Genomic DNA, 23,002 nt, shown 5'->3' on the forward strand with positions numbered 1-23,002 from the left:
TAATATTACATCATATTACTTTCTAAAATGCTCAATCAGATTACAGTTAGGCTACTTTATTATGAATTACATTTTATTCACACAATAGCAGTATTCATTATTAATTGATTCTTTTAAATGTTCTTTTCTAAAAAAAAATCCAACTGTGTGTCATACCGTATAGCTTTATTCACAATATAGAATGGCCATGTAAATAAATTTGTGATGCTTCTAAATTTGTGGAGAAAAGCATGTATGAGACGAATAATTATGCAAGTTACTAAACACTGCTGATATATAGCTGTGAAACACTACGTCTTCACCATATCCAATTACCTTTACTTGGAAACTCCTGATATTAGTTAATTTGCACATTTAAGTTAATAAACACTTGTATGTTCACAAAATAATGTATTTTGAGAAGGAAATTAAATTATGTCAAAAAGTCAAATTTCTGAAGAGCAGCTTTTTAGAAATCAACTTTTAACTTTTAATCAGCATTTAATGAATAGTTCAGATAAGTGACTGAAACGCATGCATATCACTGACCTTGCTAAATCATGAAGGAAAAAATACATTTGCACGTGATTTTAAAATCCATTCCTTCAAATATCCATTTTATTCTTTCTTCAGGTGTGAGAGACTCGACTGAAGCACAATACTGTCATCGAATGGTAAGATTGATTCAGTCATTCAAATAATACATAAGAACATGAGGGGTGAGGTCTCTTGAACATGAATACATACTCCTCACGTACTATAGCCGCTCTGTGCTCACTGGTCTCAAATAACCAGAATACTCTATATATGGTTGTTCTAAAATAATAGCTATCGGTTATTTGTGTTATACTCTCTGATACAGATGCTACATCTCTTCTGTGTGAAAATTCACTTTACTGTAGTATTGATTACCAGAAGTAATATTCAAATATAAAGATATTGCACAAGGTCACACAGTTCAGGCCTCCGCATCCAAATCTTCATCGTCCGGAGGGGCTTTTGAGGTATTTTAACCACCCTTGAGTCTTTTTGTTTTTGGCACCTCATTCTCCGTATGACAAGTTGGAGAAAAGGATCAATGTCTTTCCCTGTGGCTTGAGTCCCATTGGTTGACCAGCCCCTCGTTTACATGGCCACTCCCATCTGTGGGGCGGGGTGGGGGGGGGGGGGCTGTGACGGACCGGAATCATGTGGCTCCAGCTTTTCTTCATCACTTCGTCTTCCATAGAGGATTGTGGTACACCCATCCTTCCCCCTGCGGGCAATTCAAGGACAGAATCAAATGTTAGACATGCTAGATCTGATATGAGAACCAATATCCTGCATGACTCTGGAGCTAATCAAAAGAGGCGGGACGTGAAGGGAAATTAATAATATTCGGCCCCGTCCCAAACATGGTGACAATGTAAAATGCTGTATTGAGGGTGAATTGTGACCACACAGATGGGTGCTTCTGAGCCCCCTTTTAAACCATGACATTTAAGTATGGCTCACAATTACACACTACCATGTAAAATGTGGCTTCAGTAAGAGTTTTTTAAACACTCTTTATTCAGCAAGGATACATTGAATTGATCAAAAGGGACAAAGACTTTTACATATTTCAAATAAATCCTGTACTTTTAAAAAGGCGCAACTGTTTCTTGAGCACCAAATCAGCATATGAGAATGATTTCTGAAGAATCATGTGACACTGAAGACTGGAGTAAATAAATGCAGCCTTGGTGAGCATAAAAGACATCTTTGAAAATTTTTTCAAAACTTTAAAAAAAAGTGTATAATGAATCATTTTTAATAAGAATAAAAAAGAAAAATCAGTTGGTTCACTGAATTTAATTATCATCATCAAGTATGAAGTGAAAAGAATCTTACCAACCCCAAACTTATGAACAGTACTGTAGTTTTATAGAGTTTCCTTCAATTTTAAAAAACCTGAGGAGATCTTGCATTCTGCTGTTTTTGAACATATGAACATGTCTTATGTAACCACCTCCTAAGAAACTAATCCGTTCAGGGTCTGGTGAACTGAAACCAGCCTAATTATAAAGGGTTTCCTTAAAGGATTAGTTCACCCAAAAATGAAAAATTATCCTATAATTAACCCCCCCTTAAGCCATCCTAGGTGTGTATGACTTTCTTCTTTCAGCCAAACACAATCAGAGTTATATTAAAAAATAACCTGGCTCTTCCAAGCTTTATAATGGGAGTGAATGGTAACTAGGATTTTGAAGCCCCAAAAAATGCATCCATCCATCATAAAAGTAATCAATGTGGCTCCAGGGGGTTAATAAAGGCCTTCTGAAGCGAAGCGATACGTTTTTGTTAGAAATGTATCCATATTTATAACTTAAATATTATCACTGGGTTGTGGTAACGGCCTAGTGCCGGTGGAAGAGTGACCTCTGACCCGATGCATGACGTAGGATGTAGGAGTAGCGTAAGTTTATGTGAGAGTAGACGCCTCTCACAGTTCAAACAAATTGGGCTGGGCAACAAACGCAAGCTCCTCCCACAATTCTCTTTAAAAATTCCCATTTTAGACTTCTAATTCGTGACCGGTGTTTTGTTTTGCTCTATCCTCTGCGCTTCTGCGTTCGTCAATATGTCATGTGTCAGGTCAGAGGTCACTCTTCCGCCGGAACTAGACTCGCGCGAGTATGGCCTTCGTGACTTCGTTTTAGAAGGCCTTTATTAACCCACTGGACCCGTATGGATTACTTTTATGATGGATGGATGTGCTTTTTGGAGCTTCAAAAACTCTATTCACTGCCATTATAAAGCTTGGAAGAGCCAGGATATTTTGTAATATAACTCTGATTGTGTTATATACACCTAGGATGGCTTGAGGGTGAATGATAATTTTCATTTTTGGGTGAACTAACCCTTTAAGACCAATTAGCTGACTAGTAAAAGTACTGACTAGTCAATTAAAAATGACAAATGGGACTTGTATGCACAAATGAAGGCTTTGAGGCTGCAAGTCCTGATGCAGAATTAGGAAGCCTCACCTCTTTGATAAAGTACTTGGGTTTCCAGGTGGTGCTGCTGGCTGTTCTCTGCTTCCCTTCTCTTCTCTGTTTCTCCTCCAGCTGGTGTTTGCGTTCAGTGGCCGCGTCGATGTCCCCGGCCTTCAGCGCCGCGGTCACATGCTGCCACAGCCGTCTGTCAATAATTGCCACAAGTCAGGATAATACCACAGGCTGATACTTTTTTCATGCTTGTATATTGTTGTGGAATAATATACTTCAGTTAAATTTGCTCCTAAATTACACCTGCAAACTTTTTTTGCGGTTGCCCCATATGACATTTTTTCTGGTCAATATGTATTTCAATTATATGCTAAATGTTGTTAACAGCATGGCTTAAGGAAAAAAAATCTAATTGAAACATTTTATTCAAGCTTCATGCATTCTTTTTTTAATCAACACTTGAATGTGGGTTAAGTAAAAATAAATAAATAAAAAAGGAACATTTTGAACAAAAATGTCAAAGACTACGTCCAGATCAGATTCAAAATGATGCTCAACATAGATGGAGTAGATCGAGTCCATCAAAGTTTTGATTTATATGCAGTTTAATTTGATGATCACGCTATTTAACATAAGGAATGCTTTTATCATGCCTGTGTTTTAATGCGGAGATTCTGTCCTCTTTCAGAAGATGCATAATAGCGCCCCCTACCGAATTTTGGTCAATGGCGGGGAAGAGTTGCGTCATAAACTACGGAAAATTGTCAATGGCGGGGAAAGAGTTTAAAAGAAAAAATAAATACAGTTTTCAATCTTGAACAAAAATAAATTTTGCCAAAATTCAAAGCAATTTATTGTCTAAAATATATTTTGGACAATATATTGTAAATATATTTAGATTTAAATTATAAAAAAAAAAAAAGCCAAATTTTTTACATATATTTTAAAATCTATATTAGCAACTCGGCCATTTTTGTTCATTTTGAAATATGAACAAAAATATGAGCATATATATATATATATATATATATATATATATAATAAGCTGCAAAACTTTGCTGTTTAGTCAAGGGTGATGTGCCTAGCCATATTGATCAGGATAAGAAAATCAACCTCAGATGATGAATCAGCCGAAACTCTTTTATTAAATTTGATCACCAAACCTTTCAAGGATCAATGGATCCACACTTTTTGAAAGCGTAGCGCTAATTCAGAAGAACCTCTCTGCCACTATATCTTCTTTTGATTGCATTACGCAGCTGTGGTACCGCCAGGCTGAGAGCATTAGACTACTCTGATGGGGCTCTGTCCTGTCCGGCTGGATCTCTCCTCTACAATAAGCCAATAAGCAGCATTAGAGTTTATTAAGTGAATCCTCCAGCTCCCTCAGGGCCAGAGCAGTGCATGAGGGTCACGAGTATCGTATAAGAGCTCTAGAGGGGGCAGGATTTAGCTAAAATGCCCTAAAACGAGAGATGCTCATCCATTGTGGCATTATCTGGATCACCGAGTTCTGATCTTTCACACTCGCTATTTATTTGCACTGCCTGAATAACTCTCTTCCCTAGAAGAAAGGTTTCACTATGCTTCCATTTGAAGTTAATAGACAAAATTAATAGAACAAGCCAACTCTAAATAAAAACACACAACTTTATATAAATATATTTAGTCCATTTTGTACTCTGGCAAGTGTGATAATCAGATCATTTTGTCCATTTTGAAGAAAAAATCTATTTGTAGGGTTAGTAGGGGGACGACCCAGACTCAAACATGTGTTGTATACATGAGCTCCATGACTCAGTGCATGTGTGAAATCAGCTAGACTACGGCTGCAACAAAGAAAGAAAAAGACCACTTTTAAAATTGTTGTTTGTGATTTCTGCATTATTAGTTGCTCAAAATGTAATTGCAAAAAAAATAAAAAATAAGAATTATTTAAATAAAATACAATTCTGGAAAAACATGAATTCTCCCGTAAATACCCTCATTATCACTAATGAAGCGAAGTTCGTGATAAAATCTCACCTCGATTCATACTGGGCCTGTTTCTCCAGTGGGCGGATCTTTTTCTTAATGACTGGCAGTTTGGATGTGTCAATCACTTTGGTCTCTCCACTGCTGTAAGTGAACTCCAGGGTCCCGTTCCACTCCCCCTGAGCCTTGCATACGATGGTACCGGTGGGATTGTGTTTTACCTCACCTGTGACTCTGTTGAAGAAAAAGAGAAAATAAGTTAAAGGGGCTATATGTAGAATTCAGAAACCATTGTTTTTAGCGACACCAGTGGCCAATAAGTGAACTGCAGCCAGCAACTTCTTGCCGGTGGATATGTTTGCACAACATATCATGTCGACAGATGAGGATGATAAAATGATAGTTTGATTATAAAGTATATTTGAGACTATAGATCTGGCTATTTGAGACTATAGTTTGAATGAATCCCTTTTCTTTGTATGACACACTGACATTACAGAATAGCTCTTTAAGTGTCCTGAACATTGTACATGCATTCATTTCATGAGCCACTGAAGGAAGAGGGGATTGTAGCGTGTAAATGTCATCCTTTTTATTATCACGACAAAAACGTCCTGAGTCCTTCACATAAAAATCAGCCTTCAGGCTTTTGTAGACAACCCAGGAAGTTGGGGAAGGTCTCGTTTTTTTAAGTTTCGCAACAAGCTGTTCACACACTAGGAATAAAAAAGTGATTAATACAGGAAAATTCATATAGTCACTTTAAAGATGACAAAGAATAACTTATTATTTTTTATAAATAATCCAAATCTTACCATCAGCAACATACATATTAAAATATGATGCATGTTTTACCTGATCTCAAATAAAATGAGCTTCTTCACTCTCACCTGTGAACTTTCCCTCCATAGAAGGGTTTGGTGTGGAATGTGACGGTGGCAGAGTATCCGCTTTTGGCGCAGCCGATGGAAACTTTCCCACCCAGCTCCACCCAGGGCACTGTGAGGATGGAGCGAGCGTAAGCAGAGGGCAGCGTGAACACGTACTCCTCGTCATGCTCCAAGAGATGTAGGACTCCTAACGTAAAAACACAAGAGACAGGTCACACTCGGTTCACAGACTCATATGGTTCCAGCTCAACTCCATACAAAGCGAACAGAATTCTGATTAAAGGAGCTGTATGTAAGAAATGTATTTCAATTAATCATAAAATGGCCCTGATACGTCACTAGACATTAAGAAATCATGTTCATTTCAAATACTTATATCACTGACAACAGTAGTACGGCCAGGATATTGTCATTTAAAAAGTGAAATTGCAGCCCTCAACTGATGTTGATGTTGTCATCTTGTGTTTTGGCCTGATGCTCCACCCTCCACCTATCTACCAATCACTAAGTCAGTTGTGTTTCAGCATCCGGGTTGCCAGCTCTGCTCTAGTTACCACAGCTGCAGCTACAAACCTTCGTGCTGGATCCTGCAGCCTATCTGGCAACCTCGAGTCAGGGGGGAGGGGGAGGGGATACACCGCTCTACAGTAATTTGAAAGTGATTGCAGTACCAGTTTTGGTACCAGTAATCTTACATACGGTTCCTTTAACGTTGATCCCAGTGCTCCACAGGTGTTTATAGCAAGTCCTGAAGCAAAACTAGTTGAAACCACTGAGCGTATTAGAAGTTGTTACAAATTATATTAGCAAAGTATTAGCATTCCTTCTGGAATTCATATCCACTATAATCCTTCTGTATAGTCCAGTGTCATGTGTTTTGACCTGTTCTGATTTACCAGTCATCAGGATGACAGGTTTTTTCTATATTACTTTTTTTTATAGTGTACTTAGATTTAAATACACTATATTATAATGCAAACCTCGAACTACAGTTGGAAGTTATTCATTAAAATGATGACTTGTGTCTATCTGTATAACTCAGGTAAAATCTGAACAGTGCGAGCATGTTCGCAGCAGCTCTCTCAGCGGGCCTGGCCTATTTTTTTATTCTGGTTACATAATGGACAGCTGTCTAGTGGCAAAATCTCTGTGGGCTTTCAGCCAGGTCTGACAACAGCACATCTGTTTCCCAGAGACAAGAGAGCTGAAGGGAGGGTCGCGGGTGCAGTTCGGCTCCCTGCTCCAGAAGGGTCAAGCGTGTTTCGGCCCAGTTCCTTGTGATAATGCTGAGACCAGAGCTTCTCTGATGATCCCAGTAGAGGACAGATGAATTCATCTGTGCTGACGCATGAGGAAACTACATTTGATTGAGCCGACATGGCTGATTTGCAGAAGGGACATTCACCGTGTTAAGGGTGTTCAAGCATCCTTAATTCAGTCATGACGTCAATTTGTAGGCGAACCTGGAAGGCTATTTGACAATGGGTTCCACTTGTTTCAAAATGCCCGTTTTGATGAGTATTCATGTAAACACAGTCAGTTATGTCTAAAGTGAAAGTAAACAGTTGGGGAAATTATAATTATATTGGATCCATGCATAAGGAAAGTGAATATCTTTCATAGCTTTATTAAGAATCTGTGTATATGCAGTTCATACTATGCAGTTTAATTGGGGTGGGGGGGGGATTTAATTGTATCATGTATATGTTAGAAGGGAAGCCCAGTGTCTTTGACTTTGGAAACCCCTGATCTAAGACAAAGTTAATTTCAACGTGTACTAATACATTTGAACTCTCTGGTGCTCTTCGGTCATATTTGAATGAAAAAAATTATGTTTTGTTTTTTTGTTCAAATTTTTTGCTTCATAGGAATGATACGAAACTTGGTAAAGGTTTTGGCACCTGCTATGTGAACTCACAAAAAAAACAAAAAACATGGATATGATTCGAAAAGGTCCTGATTAATCAAGGTCAAAAGGCATTTTTCATAATAATAACAGAAATTCTATAACTTTTTTAATTTCACTTTTATAAAACTTTTTTCACTTCAGCAATAATCTGTCATCCTTAAAAAGAGACCAAAACAAGTATGTGCACCAAAACATTCAAGATTTATGACAGTTTAAGTTGGAAATTACATTTTTAGGTCTATGCTCAAAAAGTGGATAAATGCATTACAGCATAAATATAATTCAGTACCATAAAATCTCCTAAAAATACAAAATATTAAACAAAAAAACATTATCAAACTAAGAGTACATTCATTTAATTGAAACATTTTTTTTTTTTTAAATTCAATTCATTTTTGATTGCCAGATGAAGAGCACCAGAGGGTTTAAATCAAAAGTTGTATTATTTTGTTAACATTCGTTAATGCACTGTGAACTAGTATGAAAAAATAAACAATTACATTTTTACTAACTAACTAATTAACATTAACAAAGATAATAAATGATTTAAAGAAATATATTGTTCATTGTTAGTTTATGTTAGCTAAGCATTAAGTAATGTGTACAAATGAGACTTTAAAGTAAAGTGTTATCAGAAAATCTTCATGCCAGCGTTATTGTAGTTAACTAAAACTAAAACCCTAAAAACTATTTAAAAGTTAACGGAAATAAAATAAAACAATTAAACTTATTTCATTTAGCTTGTTGCCAAGGAAACATTTCTCATTTTCAATTAGTTTAACTTGATGTACTAAAATAATTAAAATTAAAATTGAAATAAAAATGCATAAAAACTGTACAGATTGTACTGTAAATAATAATAATAAAAATGAAAATGGAAAATATGAATAAAAACTATAACACTATCTCAGTGATCAGTTAATTATTGTTTTTGAGCCAGTTCTTTTCAATGAAAATTTCTAAATAGACAATGATTCACTGAGGAATCAGACTGAATCACTTACAAACAGCTCTGTGACTTAATGATCTAATCTAATGTCAGTTTTAGGGTTAACAGAGGAACAGATTATCAGTGAATAACAGCTTGATCTGTTCTTCATCACATGACTTCAGAAAACGTATATAAATACAAATACGAAATGTCGTTAAATGGAAAGGAGCGTGAAGATTCTTAAAAACATCTGTTTTTGTGTTCGATAGATGATGAACAATAAAAAGGTGAGTAAATGAAATAATTTGAATTTTTTAATTCCTCTAAAATTCCTGCTGCTCCAATTAACACTGTGTACATTACTCTAGGGGATTAGTGCAAGCCGTCTTATAAGTAATTAACGTTGTCCTGATTACAGAAGAGTCCTAACTGGTTGAGCTCACCAAATGCTACCTTCATCCTGCATGATCCTCCACTTCATTGAACTCTCAGTTCGAGAGTATTGAGAACATGCTTAGGTTCAAATAAATGCTGTTCTACCATTTTGTCACAACATGAATGGGATTTCATTCTCAATGAAGAACCTGGCCAAAACAAGGTATATACTAACTAAATGAAGGCAGAATCTTTAGGAAAATGCCTGAAAATGTTCCCTTTGCTGGCAGCTCTACAGTTTTGGGACTTGAACGAAGCATCAAGTGAGTGAGTGAAGTGACACATCAAGGGGAGAGTTTTTCAAACAGCAGTGCATTTCTGTTGTTGTTCCTGCAGACAGATGGAGTTGTGATATAAGCACCAGTAAATATCACAGGCCCTGAGGCAGATCAGCTGATCTGGAAACAGTATGCTCTTTAGACACACATCTGAGGCGACGGAGGAAAAACAGTTCTGCCTGAATGAGCAAACCCTCAGGCTTTAATCAAACAGTGATGAACAAAACTCAATGATCCCAGCAGACAAATGATCGCCATAAACAAAACACAACTTTATGAATTAATAAATGCTTCTAAGAAACTATTTAGCTTTTTTTTTTCTGGAAATGTTTTGGTAAGTATGAAAACAAAGACTCGTAGTAAGATCTTGTGGATGGATCTTGAGAACTGGATGAACTGAATTCACTGAATTCTCATTGCATTATGTAGCCCTGCCCACTGTAAAATCTCATTGGTCCAAAATCCTGCTCTACTTAGCTGTATATTAAACAAACACATTCTGATTGGCTGTGATATGTCACTTTGCACAGTACATTGTCTCTTTTATCTTTTGTTGTGAATTACACTGTATAATTTTTTTAATAAATTAATGTATTTTGTTTTGCACAATTTTGATTTTATGCGTATTTATTAAGACGTTAATACTGGTCGATAGCTATAACACTATATAATTATTTTCATGTTATGGTTGATCAACAGTAAATTACCAATACTAAAAATATCCAATTTTGTCTAAATTGTTTTTTTTTTTTAAACTACAAACAAAAGAAAAATGCAACAACATTTCTCATTTTAAAGTTTAGTTTAAGTTGAAGTACTATAATGAAACTTAATAAAAACAAGACATATTATATAAATAAATAAATAAATGAAAACAGAAAATATAAAAATAAAATCTGATTCAAAATATTAACAAAAACAATAATATTATATAAATGATAAATTAACACTGATCGCAACATAATGTGAAGCATGAAAAAATTATATTAATTCTGAGATTTGCTATAAAGATAACTAGATTATTGTTGTTTTTAGTCAGCATTAGATGACAACAAAAATTCTAACCCTAACTAAATGTAATATTAGGGGAAATGACTACAAACAATTAAATATCTACTGACACCAATAAATTAAAAAATGTATTGGTATCTGTCAATATGGTACTAAAATATTGTGCATACTTATGTGAAATATTTATCATACCAAAAAAGCACATTCAAATTTAAAAGGGTGTTACACAAGCAACATTTTGAGCAAAAAGCTGGAAAAAAAAATCATATATTTGTCAAAGGCTACGTCTGGATAGGATTCAGAACGATGATCAAAACATAGATGGAGTAGATTGAGTCCATCAACACCCGCAAAGCTTCACAGTCCTATACCTCGTGCTGGGTCGACATTTCATTCATTAACATTAGGCCGTTATGCTGTTTAGTGTGGATGATCGCGTTATTTTACATATGCATATGATTACATATGATATCGCTTCATTCTGTATCTTCTTCGCATGTGTTTTGATCAGGAGATTCAGTACTCTCAGATGTGTAATAGCGCCCCCCACCGTATAACAGTGAAAACAAGGAAAGCCGGAAATTTATGTCAGTTGGCAGCCATAAAACGTAGTGATAATCTGCATTCTCATGCATGTAGGTGCTCTGAACGCTCTAACCGGAAACTCCCAATATGTACCAAGTAGAACGCGGAAGTAGTTCATAGCGGGGAAAGAGTTAAAAGAGACTCAAACTCACCTTCTCCTAACATTGACACTCCTATGGACATGCCCATGAACTTGCTTTTTGTCCAAACATGGGTGTTGACGCATGTCCGGCGCTCTTTGCACTCGCAGTAAAATCCAGAGACCGGGGGGTGGTGGGACACCTGTTCAGCCACAAAGCGTAGCCGGTAAGATCCTAACCCATCATTGGAGGTGGTCTGGGCGGAATGAGCAGCCGCAGGTGCTGGGCTTGAGCTGGTAGTCCTGAGGGGCCGAACCTTATCTCGCGGTACGTCCCATGTGCAGTGGAAGCTCTCCCCCAGAATGGGGTTGTAAGGCTTCTTGGCCACAGCACCTTTACGACCCTCGTGGAAAGCGGTCAGGTAGTATTCCACAAACCGGATCATGCGTTCCTCTGGCGTCGCTCCAGACGTGATGGCCAAAAACACATCCGGGTGGGCCATGAAGTTGGCATACATCTCCAAAAGGGAGCGCTTCTCTAGGATAAACGTGGGCAGCACCACCTAAGAACAAAAGATACAGGCCTACATTATCTGACCAATCTGTAGACAGTTTTGATGGTATTTGAATGTGAGTGAAAAAAGATTTCACGGATTTTGCTGAATGCAACCCATGAATGCATTTTGTATCAAATGAATCACAAAATGAATACGTTTATATTATTTGTATCACTCTGTACGTTCCACTGTGCACTGGTGGGGATTTTTTGCAACTCTTTCTGTAGTTTACATAATTTCATGAGTAGGTGGTGATAAGTGACTGTTTTTATGAGTGAATGGTTTTTTTAATGATCCCTCATTCAACCGATTTGCTCAAAAACATGGATTCTTTCAGGAATGAAACAAGTGTCTGGCTGCATCCGAAATCGCATACTCCCCTACTATATAGTAGGTGAAACACAGTATGTAACAAAAGAAGTCTGAATTCACATTACTCATAAAAGAGTAGGCAAAAAGTACCTGGATGACCTACTGCATACTATGGGCACTTTAATATTCATGAGGCCACGGGAGAGGATTTATAAATGGCAGTGAAGCGATGTAAATGACGGTGGTAGGTCACATGATAATGAAAAGGCGAATGTAGTACGTCCAGACTACATTCATACTACACACACTCATACTGTATAGAACATACTTTTTTAGTATGCGTGTACCTATTACTGGCGCTCAAAGATAATATAATAACTGTATGCTTGTCTTTGTAATACAGATTTTGACTCCATGGATTAATGCTCTGTCCCTTTCCCCTGAGGCCTACAATACACATACACACATCACTGAACTTCATCATCTGAGCTATCCAAATGACTGCTCAAATCCTGCTGAACTATAAACACAAGCCCGGAAGGAAATGTTTATATCAGAGAGACTAAACAAAGACGCCTCTGTAGGTACTAGGTAGTGGAGAGAGAAACATATATCAAAACCAAAACTGAGACATTCCTGAGGCTGATGAACAGTAATTAGAATAATAATATCATGACACCTCTCGACACGCTTGAATCGGTCCATTTGATTCCTAATCACGAGGACGAATAGGATCATCAAATCAGATAAAGTATCCTGTTAACTGATTACATAAAGTATAATTATGAAACTGAATTTCCCCTGAGCTACGATTATGTTAATATTCCTTGTACGTAGCATGGCACTGTAACAGCGTGGTTCAATCCAACGTAGGACAAATTCAAATTCCAAGAATTAGTCTTTTAATAATAAACCAAAATACTCAGGGGATCATAGAAATATACAAAAGAGAAAACTACACATAGTGTCAACAAGAACCAACAAGAGACTGAGCTAAACAGGGGTGTGTATATATATATATATATATATATATATATATACACAGGACTAAACGACTAAGTGAACAATGGGCAGGTGGACACAATAATTTACTAAGGTAAAAGATAAGACCCACACTAGGAAACTAGGTCAACTAAGGAAGACATGAAATGACCACAGGAACTGGGAGCACAAAACAGAACATAATCGTGACATTCTCAATCTGTGTCCGAGACTGGACAATGTCCACGCAAGACTACAATACATAGAAAGAAGTATGATATCGTGGAAATTAAGCACAAAGTCTTCATTCCAGTTATCCACAACTACATCACCTGAGCACTGTCTAATAGTAACAAACATTTGTTTCTAAATTAAGACATACTGTACACCTTATACTGAACATTTAATATTTTTAAAATAAAAAAAACTCTATTTTAGATCTGTCAATTAATTAAAATGTTAAGTTGTGATTAGCTGCATACTTTTTCGTTTATTATTTCTTAAAACTGCATCGGAAGAACTAAAAATGCAAACACTATATAATACAAACATAAAAAATATATTAATAAATAAAAGTCGTCAAGTCACCTTCATTTATATAGCACTTTTTATAATACAGATTGTTTCAAAGCAGCTTTAGATTCATAATAGGAAATGAATGCAGCAAAGATTATTTTGGCTGTACAGCAGCTCTAGGTGAAAGTCATTGTTTAGCTCAAGTAAGTTTTTAATTGATTAATTTCCGTTGTAAAAATCATTAGTTATTAACTTAGGGGCCGCTTACACAACGTTTTCAACTGAAAACAGAAAACTTTTAATGCATTCTGGCCGTTCATTAAAACGACAATGGGGTTTCAAAGTGCAAGTTTTTGAAAATGGGTTTTGAAAGCGATACCGTTATCATCCCCATGTAAACTTCACAAAAATGTGAATCTGTGAAAACGGTGATGCCATGCATACTATGGCACATGCGTATTACACATTTAGTCTATAGGCATGCATGTTTTAATGAGTATGTGCGCAGGCGCGTATTCTTTCTTTACAAAGTGATATCGCCAATTACTTGTCTGGCACGCATAATACAGCATTTTTAGTCGTTTGTTTTTGATTCCCGTTCACATGTTTTCATCTGTACAGAAATAAAAAAATAATATATAATAAAATATTTTGATGTAATCAAATTATATTGGTATAAATTTTACTGGTAAATAAATTCATTGTGTATTTCAAAACATTCCAAATATCTGTGTTTATGGCACACAAGTGTGGGTTTTTGTCAAAATTTTCAAATCATAAAAAGCTGGAAAACCCATAATTTGTTCCCTGAGATTGAAAACAGATAAATAGTCTTGAGTGGTTCCTGTTTGTATGAGAAAAGGAAGAATGATGTATACCGTACAAGTACGGAATGCCCGAATTCTTTCAGTACCATTAACTTGATGATTAGTTTGGGTGGGACAGCAAGTGTGTGTGTGTGTGTGTGTGTGTGTGTGTGGCCTGGTAAACCCTACATTATGGAGACAAAATGTCCCCACAAAGAAGATAATATCTGAAATCCTTGTCCTTGTGTGGACATTTTTCCCCATGAGAAAAACAGCTTATAAATCATACTAAATTATGTTTTTTGAAAATGTAAAAATGCAGAAAGTTTTCTGTGAAAGGTAGGTTTAGGGGTTGGAATATACAGTTTGTACAGTATAACAATCATTATGTCAATGGAAAGTTCCAAGAAAACATGAAAACCCAACGTGTGTGTGTGTATATACCCGTGTGAGGTCCATGCCCAGTTTGAGTTGAGACAGCAGATGAAGGATGATGCTCCTCTGGTCATCCAAGACTCCGAGGTCTTCCTCCTCATTATCTTCTGTGTCTGTGATCTCCTCGCTGGAGTCCACCGATTCTGGGCTGGAGTTCTGCAAATCACACACAGGACAATTTACAAATGTTACTGTACAAAGATCACTAGAGATTTACGATTAAATAAAATGATTAAGCCTTATTTCAGGGCACCACATCTGTGGCATGCCATGAAAGCCCATATCCACCACAAAATAAAAATAAAAATCAAATAATGGTAAATTACGACATAGAAGTCAAAAGTATGAGATACTAAGGATACTGTAAGTTCACACTGTAAGTTTTTTGGAATTGACAACCACATTTACTCACAGGTAAATTGTAAATGTACATGTAAAATTGTTGAAAAAAACCCCCATGATTATATCAAATGTTATATCAAAAATGTATTTTCTCTCTCTCCAAATGACAGATGCTTTTTGGTTGCAAGGCAACTCTGCATTTGTATGCAGTCTTGGTTGGCAAATGAAGTTGGTACCCCCTGCAATCGCTCATGCAAAAAGCTTACATTGTTCCTAATGCATAATGTAAAGTAGTGTTCCAGAAGCGCCTGCCCCAAAGCATCATGGGAAGTGCATAAAAGCCCCTTCCTCTAAGGGCTCCAAGTAGATAGTGTTGAAAGATGAGCGAAGCAGATCACATGATGCTCTCTCAGTGGATCACTCTTTTTTCCTTTCCAAGGCACACAAATGTAAGTAACTTTAGGGGCAGCAGATGGGATCTAAATGGGTTACGATATGGTTAGACTGTAAAGTAAAACAGTAGGGTTTTGTGGGCTAGCCTTAATCCCCGAGGTAACACTTACGACTGGGCACATACCATTGCCTGTGGCGTTATGGCTAGATTTTATTAGATTCTCTTGCAAACCATTTATCATCTTTTTTTTTCTTTCCTTCTGCATTCTCTAATAATGGTAAAAAGGGAATATTGTGTTCCCGGAAAAAGTACGGGAGCTCATTGTGCAGGATGGAACGCCCTCATTTCGAGCTGCAGCTGAATATTTCATAGAACAAGAGCAGAGCACTTTCTCCTTCCCTCTACGACATCACATATATGATTAAATAAACACATGCGAATGAGGTCACATGCAAGGCCACACATCCAGCGTGACCACAAATCTATACACACAATGCATCATCAATACTAAATACAATGTTCCATGCTGTCATGTAGTTCAATCAGCTCTGTTTAAATAGGCAAAGGATCATGTCAAGGACACTCGAAACTATTAATTTGTGTCCTCCTTTCTCGGTGGAGGTTCAGTTGGGTGGTTTTGTTTTGATGGACTGTTTGGTAGCTACAGTAACTAGCCAAAAGTTGGATGCAGAAGCTGTTTATGCAAATCAAATGAAAGCTAATTAGATACACAGAGAATTTAAAGATGCAGCGAAATGAAAGGAAAAAGCAAGGAAAAGTACTTTGATGTTTCTTCTAGAAAACAACGAGATTGGAAAGAAAATGGAGGAATCTCACGCGTCTCCTTTAAAGTTTCAGAAGAGATCTTAATGTACCATATACCAAAGTCAGTGATCAAAAGCCAGAGATTTCAATATAAACTCAAGTATTTCTCATCAAACTGTCCTTAAGACAATTGTTTCCTAAATTTATCTTTATACATACATAAATCATATCTAAAGAACACCATTTTGTCTCCTGAGCTAAGAGAAACCTCTGACTCTGAGCAAGGATATTTTCCTTCATCAGTCTTTTGCATTGGCTAAAAACTGGCACAACTACAGGACTAATATGAAAACATTACAACAATGAATGAAGTTTCCAACTTTCCTCACTCCCAGCAATCCAAAAGGATTGCTCTCTCTCGCCAACAGGATAAACATGCTGCCCTAATGATTCAAATGAACTCAAACTTACATTCATTTCAGAGCTGGTTCAGGTATAGGTTCTTGGGTGTTCATCTCACAGTTTCACTGTGGTGGTCTCGACAAAACTCTCTCTTTCACGATCTCTCACTAACTCTGACACTCTTATCTCGCTGCCCAGCTGTCCCTGAGCTAAGGAAGCGCTGCTCCCTCCCACTTTGCCAACCTACACACACACACATCTCTCTCTCTCTCTCTCTCTCTCTCTCTCTCTCTCTCTCTCTCGCGCTCTCTCACGCTGCTTCCACACCACAGGTCTCTTGAACTACAGCTGAACTTCATGAGTTTGTTTGCTCAGGATGGAGAATAGAGACATTGCAGCAAATAGAGGGAAATCATGACTGGTAAGAAGACTAAAATTGAGACCACCATATTGTCAGAGCCAATCCCAATACATTCACTTCCATAGTGCATTTACACCAATTTCACCTCTGCCCCGCCCCCCATTATGATGCATCACCCAATGCTGAGGACGAGTGTAGTTAGCTTAACATGCTGGAAAAATTCACTACAATTTCAGTCTGACTAAAGACAAATTATTAAAATCGAACTTTTCAAAGTGCAGGTATACTTAGTGTGTCCAGTCATTCCAGTTCTACCTGCAGTCATCAAACATCCCCTTTAGTTACTGTGTCAATACTAGTCAACACTAACCTGAACATTTACAAGTCCCCAATAAAATAAAATAAAGTAACACATTGGGGATGTACTGTAATATTTACTAGTTTTATTAGATTATTAGCATTTCGATAGATTCATGTGATGGCAAAGTTGTTGAATGTTCCTTCAGAAATCAATCTAATATGCTGATTTGGTGCTCAAGAAACATTTCTTAATATCCAAGTTGAAAACGGTTCTGCTGATTAATATGATTATGGAAACCAGGATACATTTTTTTTCAGGACTATTTGATGAATAGATGGTTAAAAAGAACAGCAATTATTTGAAATAGAAATCTTGTAACATTATAAATACCAAGCTCTGGCATGAAACTCATGGCGCAGGGTGATAGGTCCTTAACTCATTTGGTAGCGATCACATCGTCACAGCGCAGCTGATTGGTTGCAGTTGCATCATTGGCCAATGAGCTGCGGCACAATATTCAAATACCTGTAGTGTTGCTGTTAGCTGTCTGCAGCACACTTCTAGAAACCCTCCACCTTCCCCAGCTCCACCTGTATAGATCTGCTACGGGGGTTAATTCATGTATGTTACATGTGCAGCTACAGAAGACCAGAATGGTCTTTACTGTCATTTTTGACTACTTTAATGCATCCTTGCTGAATGAAATAATTAATTTCTTTCAAAAAAAAAAAAAAAAAGATTCACCGACCTCAAACTTTTGAATGGTAACGTATAAATTCAAGTGTCCCAGTAAATGAAACCAAGTGTTCGCCATGATGTTAGCACAGTATGTTTCAGAGTGTGATGTGTTCAGTGTAATTTCAGATGACGTGTTTAATCCCCATGTGGTCCCATGACATGGTCTGATCCGCACATGACTCCACAGGGACCTCCTGAACCTAGTGTGTGTGTGCGGGACTATGTTCACAATGGAATACTAGAATACTGCAAATACTGCACAGTATACACTGCATTCTGCCTACTATTTATTTGAAAAATATTATGTGAAATCTTTGAAACCGTTTAACGGTAAGCGATTCAACAGTAGTATGCTATATAGTAAAAATACCTTTTTATATGATGCCCAGATATAATCTCAGAAAAAGAAAAAAGGTCTATTTACATACAATTAAATTTTCTCTAAAAATGTCTTAACTCTTGAGAGTGCAATCAAATCATGATTGACATTATCAATTTTCATCGGTTTAAATAATAATAAAAGTCAGCCGAAAAAGGTTATATTTATGATCTTATGCCTGAAATCCTAGAATCAGCACAACCTCAGTGTGTGATGAGAAAACAGGGAAGAGAAAATGAGAAAATCCCTAGAGGATTAAGTGTGGACTATAGACTTCACATTGGTATGATCTCAGATTATACTATGCTATGCATTTAATATACAGCAGAAATAAAGAGTTCACAAACATAACCCAAGTACAGCTCTGGCTCCAGGCTTTGGCTTAGCATACAGAGATGCTTTTTATACAGAATCCAATTAGGCTAGCTCTCTTATACATTCAATGAAATACAGTGGGGTTCAAAAGCGTTGGGAGACACCTGTGAAAATGCTAAGACTTTAAATGATAAAATAACCACTTATAGGAGACACTGTTTGTAGGTTTTCAGGGCCCAATGATAAAAATCAGCTGACTTTGGTCAGGTGACCTGACATCATGTTAGAGCTCTTGAGAAAACTGCACAGGGTTGTGGGAACGCAGTGTTTTAAAACAGCACCACCTTCATGAATTAATAATCAGCGGCAGCACGTTGTCTTCAGGGACACGGTTAACGTGAGTGCCTACGCACTGAGAACAGGATGAAACCACGCTGCTCAGACAAAGAGCCTTTAATCAACTCTACCATGTTGAATTAAAATAGCGGTATGACTGTAGAAACAAACAGATCGCAGCGGTACAACACGATGATCATGAACAACACAAATGCTAACACAGAAGTCAAACCATTTGAATTCACCATTCCAACCTTATCCAAAAATCTATATATACTAGTAGCATTAAATTGAAGTGTACAAATAAGGATAATAGTAATAATTTATGGCCTGGTTTCACAGACAGACATGCATGACTAGGCTTAAGCTTTCTCTGTGAAACCAGGGCTATAAATCTTAAAACCAACTACAAACTAAATGTTACCTTTTACATTTTAAAATATTATTCCAATATTATTTTACACGGATAAAATAATAATAACAACAATAACAATAATAATGTATAAATATTTAAAAATGTAAAATAGTATTACAATATTATTTTACATTACATTGATAAAATAATAGTAATCATTTTAAAGGAGCTGTATGTAAGATTGTGGCCAAAACTGGTACTGCAATCACTTTCAAATTACTGTAGAGCGGTGTATCCCCTCCCCCTCCCCCCTGACTCGAGGTTGCCAGATAGGCTGCATGATCCAGCACGAACGTTTGTAGCTGCAGCTGTGGGAACTAGAGCAGAGCTGGCAACCCAGATGCTGAAACACAACTGACTTTGTGATTGGTAGATAGGTGGAGGGTGGTGCATCAGGCCAAAACACAACATGACAACATCAACATCAGTTGAGGGCTGCAACTATCACTTTTAAATGACAATATCCTGGCTGGACTACTGTTGTCAGTGATAAGTATTTGAAATGAACATGATTTCTTAATGTCTAGTGACATATCAGGGCCATTTTATGATTAATTGAAATACATTTCTTACATACAGCTCCTTTAAAAACAAAGTAAACTACAAGGTACATTTTACTTTTCAAATTTAAAAAAATTATTTTACATTACATATTACATTATTTTACTTTTTTTATGGTATTATATAAAATAATAATGATAATTTAATTTAGTGCCTCATTTTTTAGTGATTAATTATTGCCAAATTTAGTAAAATATTACAAGAAAATGTACTCAATCAAGTGAATTATTAAAAGATCATTTAGATATTAAAAATGGCAACACTTTACAATAAGGTTTTGTTTATAACAATAGTTGTCTACAGTTAACATGAACAAAAAATGAACAATATTTCTACAGCATTTTTAACCTTAATGTTAATCTAAAATGTACTAATATTTTTTTTAAATCAAAATTGTAACTAACATGAACATAAACAAAGATTAATACATGCTGTAAAAAAATGATTGCTCACTGATAATTCATGTTAGCTGAAGTATTAACTAATGTTAACAAATGAGACCTTATTGTAAAGGGTTACCAAAAAATAAAATAAAAAAAGAACAAACTGTAATAATAGCTAGTGCTTGCGGGAGTTTAAAGGGGTCATGAACCGGCTTTTTAATTTTTTTTATTTTGTTGTCTGAGGTCAACTTATGACGTTCGCTTGGTTTTTACATTCAAAAACATCAAAATTAATAAGTAATAGGCTATTTTCTACCCTGGTTTTGAGCCTAGATCCTGAAACGCTCGATTTTTATGGGCGTGCCGCATTGAAGACTTGGAAGTAAACGCCCACTGCTATGATTGGATAACAGTTTTGCATATTATAATGAGTTTCATGTAATGCGCGAATCGGTGGGTGGGGCTAAACAGGCAGTGTTGAAGTAGGCGTTGATCTTCTGCGGAGGTGGTGTTTGAGACCCTTTGACGTCATAGATCCCCACTTTGAAAAACCTGTCGTTTGCTGTGCCTGGTGTCAATTAAAGCTTTTATTGGACTAACAAGGAAGTTTTCAGTTCTGAAACTCTTATTGTATGATGACCTATGTCAAAAGCTCAAGGAAAAATTGATTTCTCAGTTCATCACCCCTTTAACTACAAAAACGTCATTAATGGATCTTGAATGTCTGCATTCTTGTAAATCAGAATCAAAATATGAACCAAATCGATAACTTAGTTATGATTCCATCCCCACTGACACCCGTCTTAGCTGTGGCCCAATGTCTGGTGAACTGAGTCTGACCATTTTCAAGAACACAAATTCAAACCCTCCCTGTTGTGTTCCTGAGAGCGTTACCTTTCTGCCCCAACAATGACGAGGACAGATGTTTGCCTTCCACACACACACACAGAGCTCACCCGAGAGACACCAAACACCCATACACACACCAATTTGAATCTTGACAAAGATCTGCACCGCTGCCTCTCCTGTCAAACATCTGGGACCTGCATGCTTGATGGGCCATGTCTCAAAGCTCGGTTTTTGTTTTTCTGTTCCCTGCAGTTTTGCTGGCGTTATTTTCCTCTGACAGCACAGAAGAGAGAGCTGTCAGAGCATGAACAGACAGACAACACTGAAATCTCTCCCTCCCTCTCTCCTTTCTGAGTTGAGACTGCTGACAGCCTCATTTCAATCCCAGAAGTCCCAAAAATCCAATAAAAATGTTGTCTTAAAAAAAGAACCAGTTAAACGCTCTGTGTACATTACACAAACCTATACACTTCCTTCTCAGACAGCTTTATTCAGCCGTGACCGCTAGTCGTGACTGCTTTCCTCTGCGGTTCACTTGCAATCTTCAATCACAGCAATCTTTTCTGCACTCTGCCTTCCTCTACTGGATATTATGAAGAAGTACAACCATCCTAATAAAGAAAACAATAGGCAATCTGCCACGAGAGATTGATTTATGTTTCATTTACATCAGAGCAAACACAATCTGCAGGTATTTAAACACGCAAAGGTACATATTTGTCAGTTAAAAGACTCAGACGAACGCGTTGGCATTTGGCCAGCAGAATTCCCGTCGCTCCAATCCCGAACGCAGCCAAGATTTATAACCTCTCGGGCGGCACTGTTGTTTTACAGCATGTCTTGCTGTTTCTGCATTCAGACAAGAAGAATCACTGGGGCGGCTGCTGAATAAATCGCTTGGCTAATCATTTGTTGTGTTCCCTCTATATCCTTGAGCAATCCCTGTGAATTTTAAACTGGTATGGCTGAACTACCGGCCAGATGATTCTCATTGGGAGGGTGGTAGCTACTCCATCGACTCATGGCCCTGTCTATCAAAAATAATTAAATTATCTCAAACTCATGTAGAATAAGTAATCGTACATTCTGATGAGTCTACTTTAATAAGAAAATAGGATAACCACAAAATCAAATTTTAAAGGTCAAGGTCAATGCATTATAAATGTTATACAGCAGTTAGTTCTGGTCAACTAATTTGATCAACAAAACGGGACTGTTTTAAATACAAATAAAATATCTGGACATAATGTATCTGAAAGGACAGTTAAATATTAAAGGGATAGTTCACCCAAAAGTGAAGATCCTCACTCTCATGTTGTTTCAAACCTGTATGATTTTTATTTATTTATCTGTGAAACACAAAAGACCTTCTGAATATTGTATTATTCACTCTTTTTGATTACAATTAATAAGGAAATTTTAAGTGCCAAAAAGGAGGCAAAAGCATCATATAAATCAAGGATTCCCAATATTTTTTGTCAGGCAAAACACTTTTGACCTCAAATTTTTACTTGAAATACCCCCTAAGATTTAAAGATACGTTTTTTCAATAACTTACCAACATATTCGCATGTTCACGGTTCTTTTATGTTCACGCATGTTCACGGTTTCTTTTATTTATGATAATGGTCATGTGGAAGAAATTTAATATGTTCTATATGTTTGCATTTTCTTATATTCATAGAATCTTAGAAATATGATGATAATCAGATGAATGTAGTGTCGATACACGCCCTTATGAATATACGTATGTGTATGTCCTTGTATATGACCTGACAAAAGTTAAAGGGATACTCCACTTTTTTTGGAAATAG

General features: G+C 36.7%; 1 protein-coding gene across 2 annotated transcripts in view; it reads right to left on the reverse strand.

Annotated features, from left to right (window-relative positions):
* Positions 1-23,002, reverse strand: part of osbpl10b (oxysterol binding protein-like 10b) — a 49,594-nt gene continuing 26,592 nt past the window's right edge. For both annotated transcript variants that reach the window (XM_084089899.1, XM_084089898.1), the window contains 6 exons: positions 14,657-14,803; positions 11,114-11,603; positions 5,813-5,999; positions 4,974-5,156; positions 2,988-3,141; positions 1-1,234 (listed from right to left, as the gene is read on the reverse strand). In XM_084089899.1, the coding sequence (XP_083946025.1) occupies positions 1,190-1,234; positions 2,988-3,141; positions 4,974-5,156; positions 5,813-5,999; positions 11,114-11,603; positions 14,657-14,803 (1,206 nt within the window). In that variant the 3' untranslated portion in view covers positions 1-1,189. The remainder of the gene's footprint in view (positions 1,235-2,987; positions 3,142-4,973; positions 5,157-5,812; positions 6,000-11,113; positions 11,604-14,656; positions 14,804-23,002) is intronic.

This window comes from Abramis brama (assembly GCF_963993115.1).
Source record: "Abramis brama genome assembly, chromosome: 17".
Taxonomy (NCBI): domain Eukaryota; kingdom Metazoa; phylum Chordata; class Actinopteri; order Cypriniformes; family Leuciscidae; genus Abramis; species Abramis brama.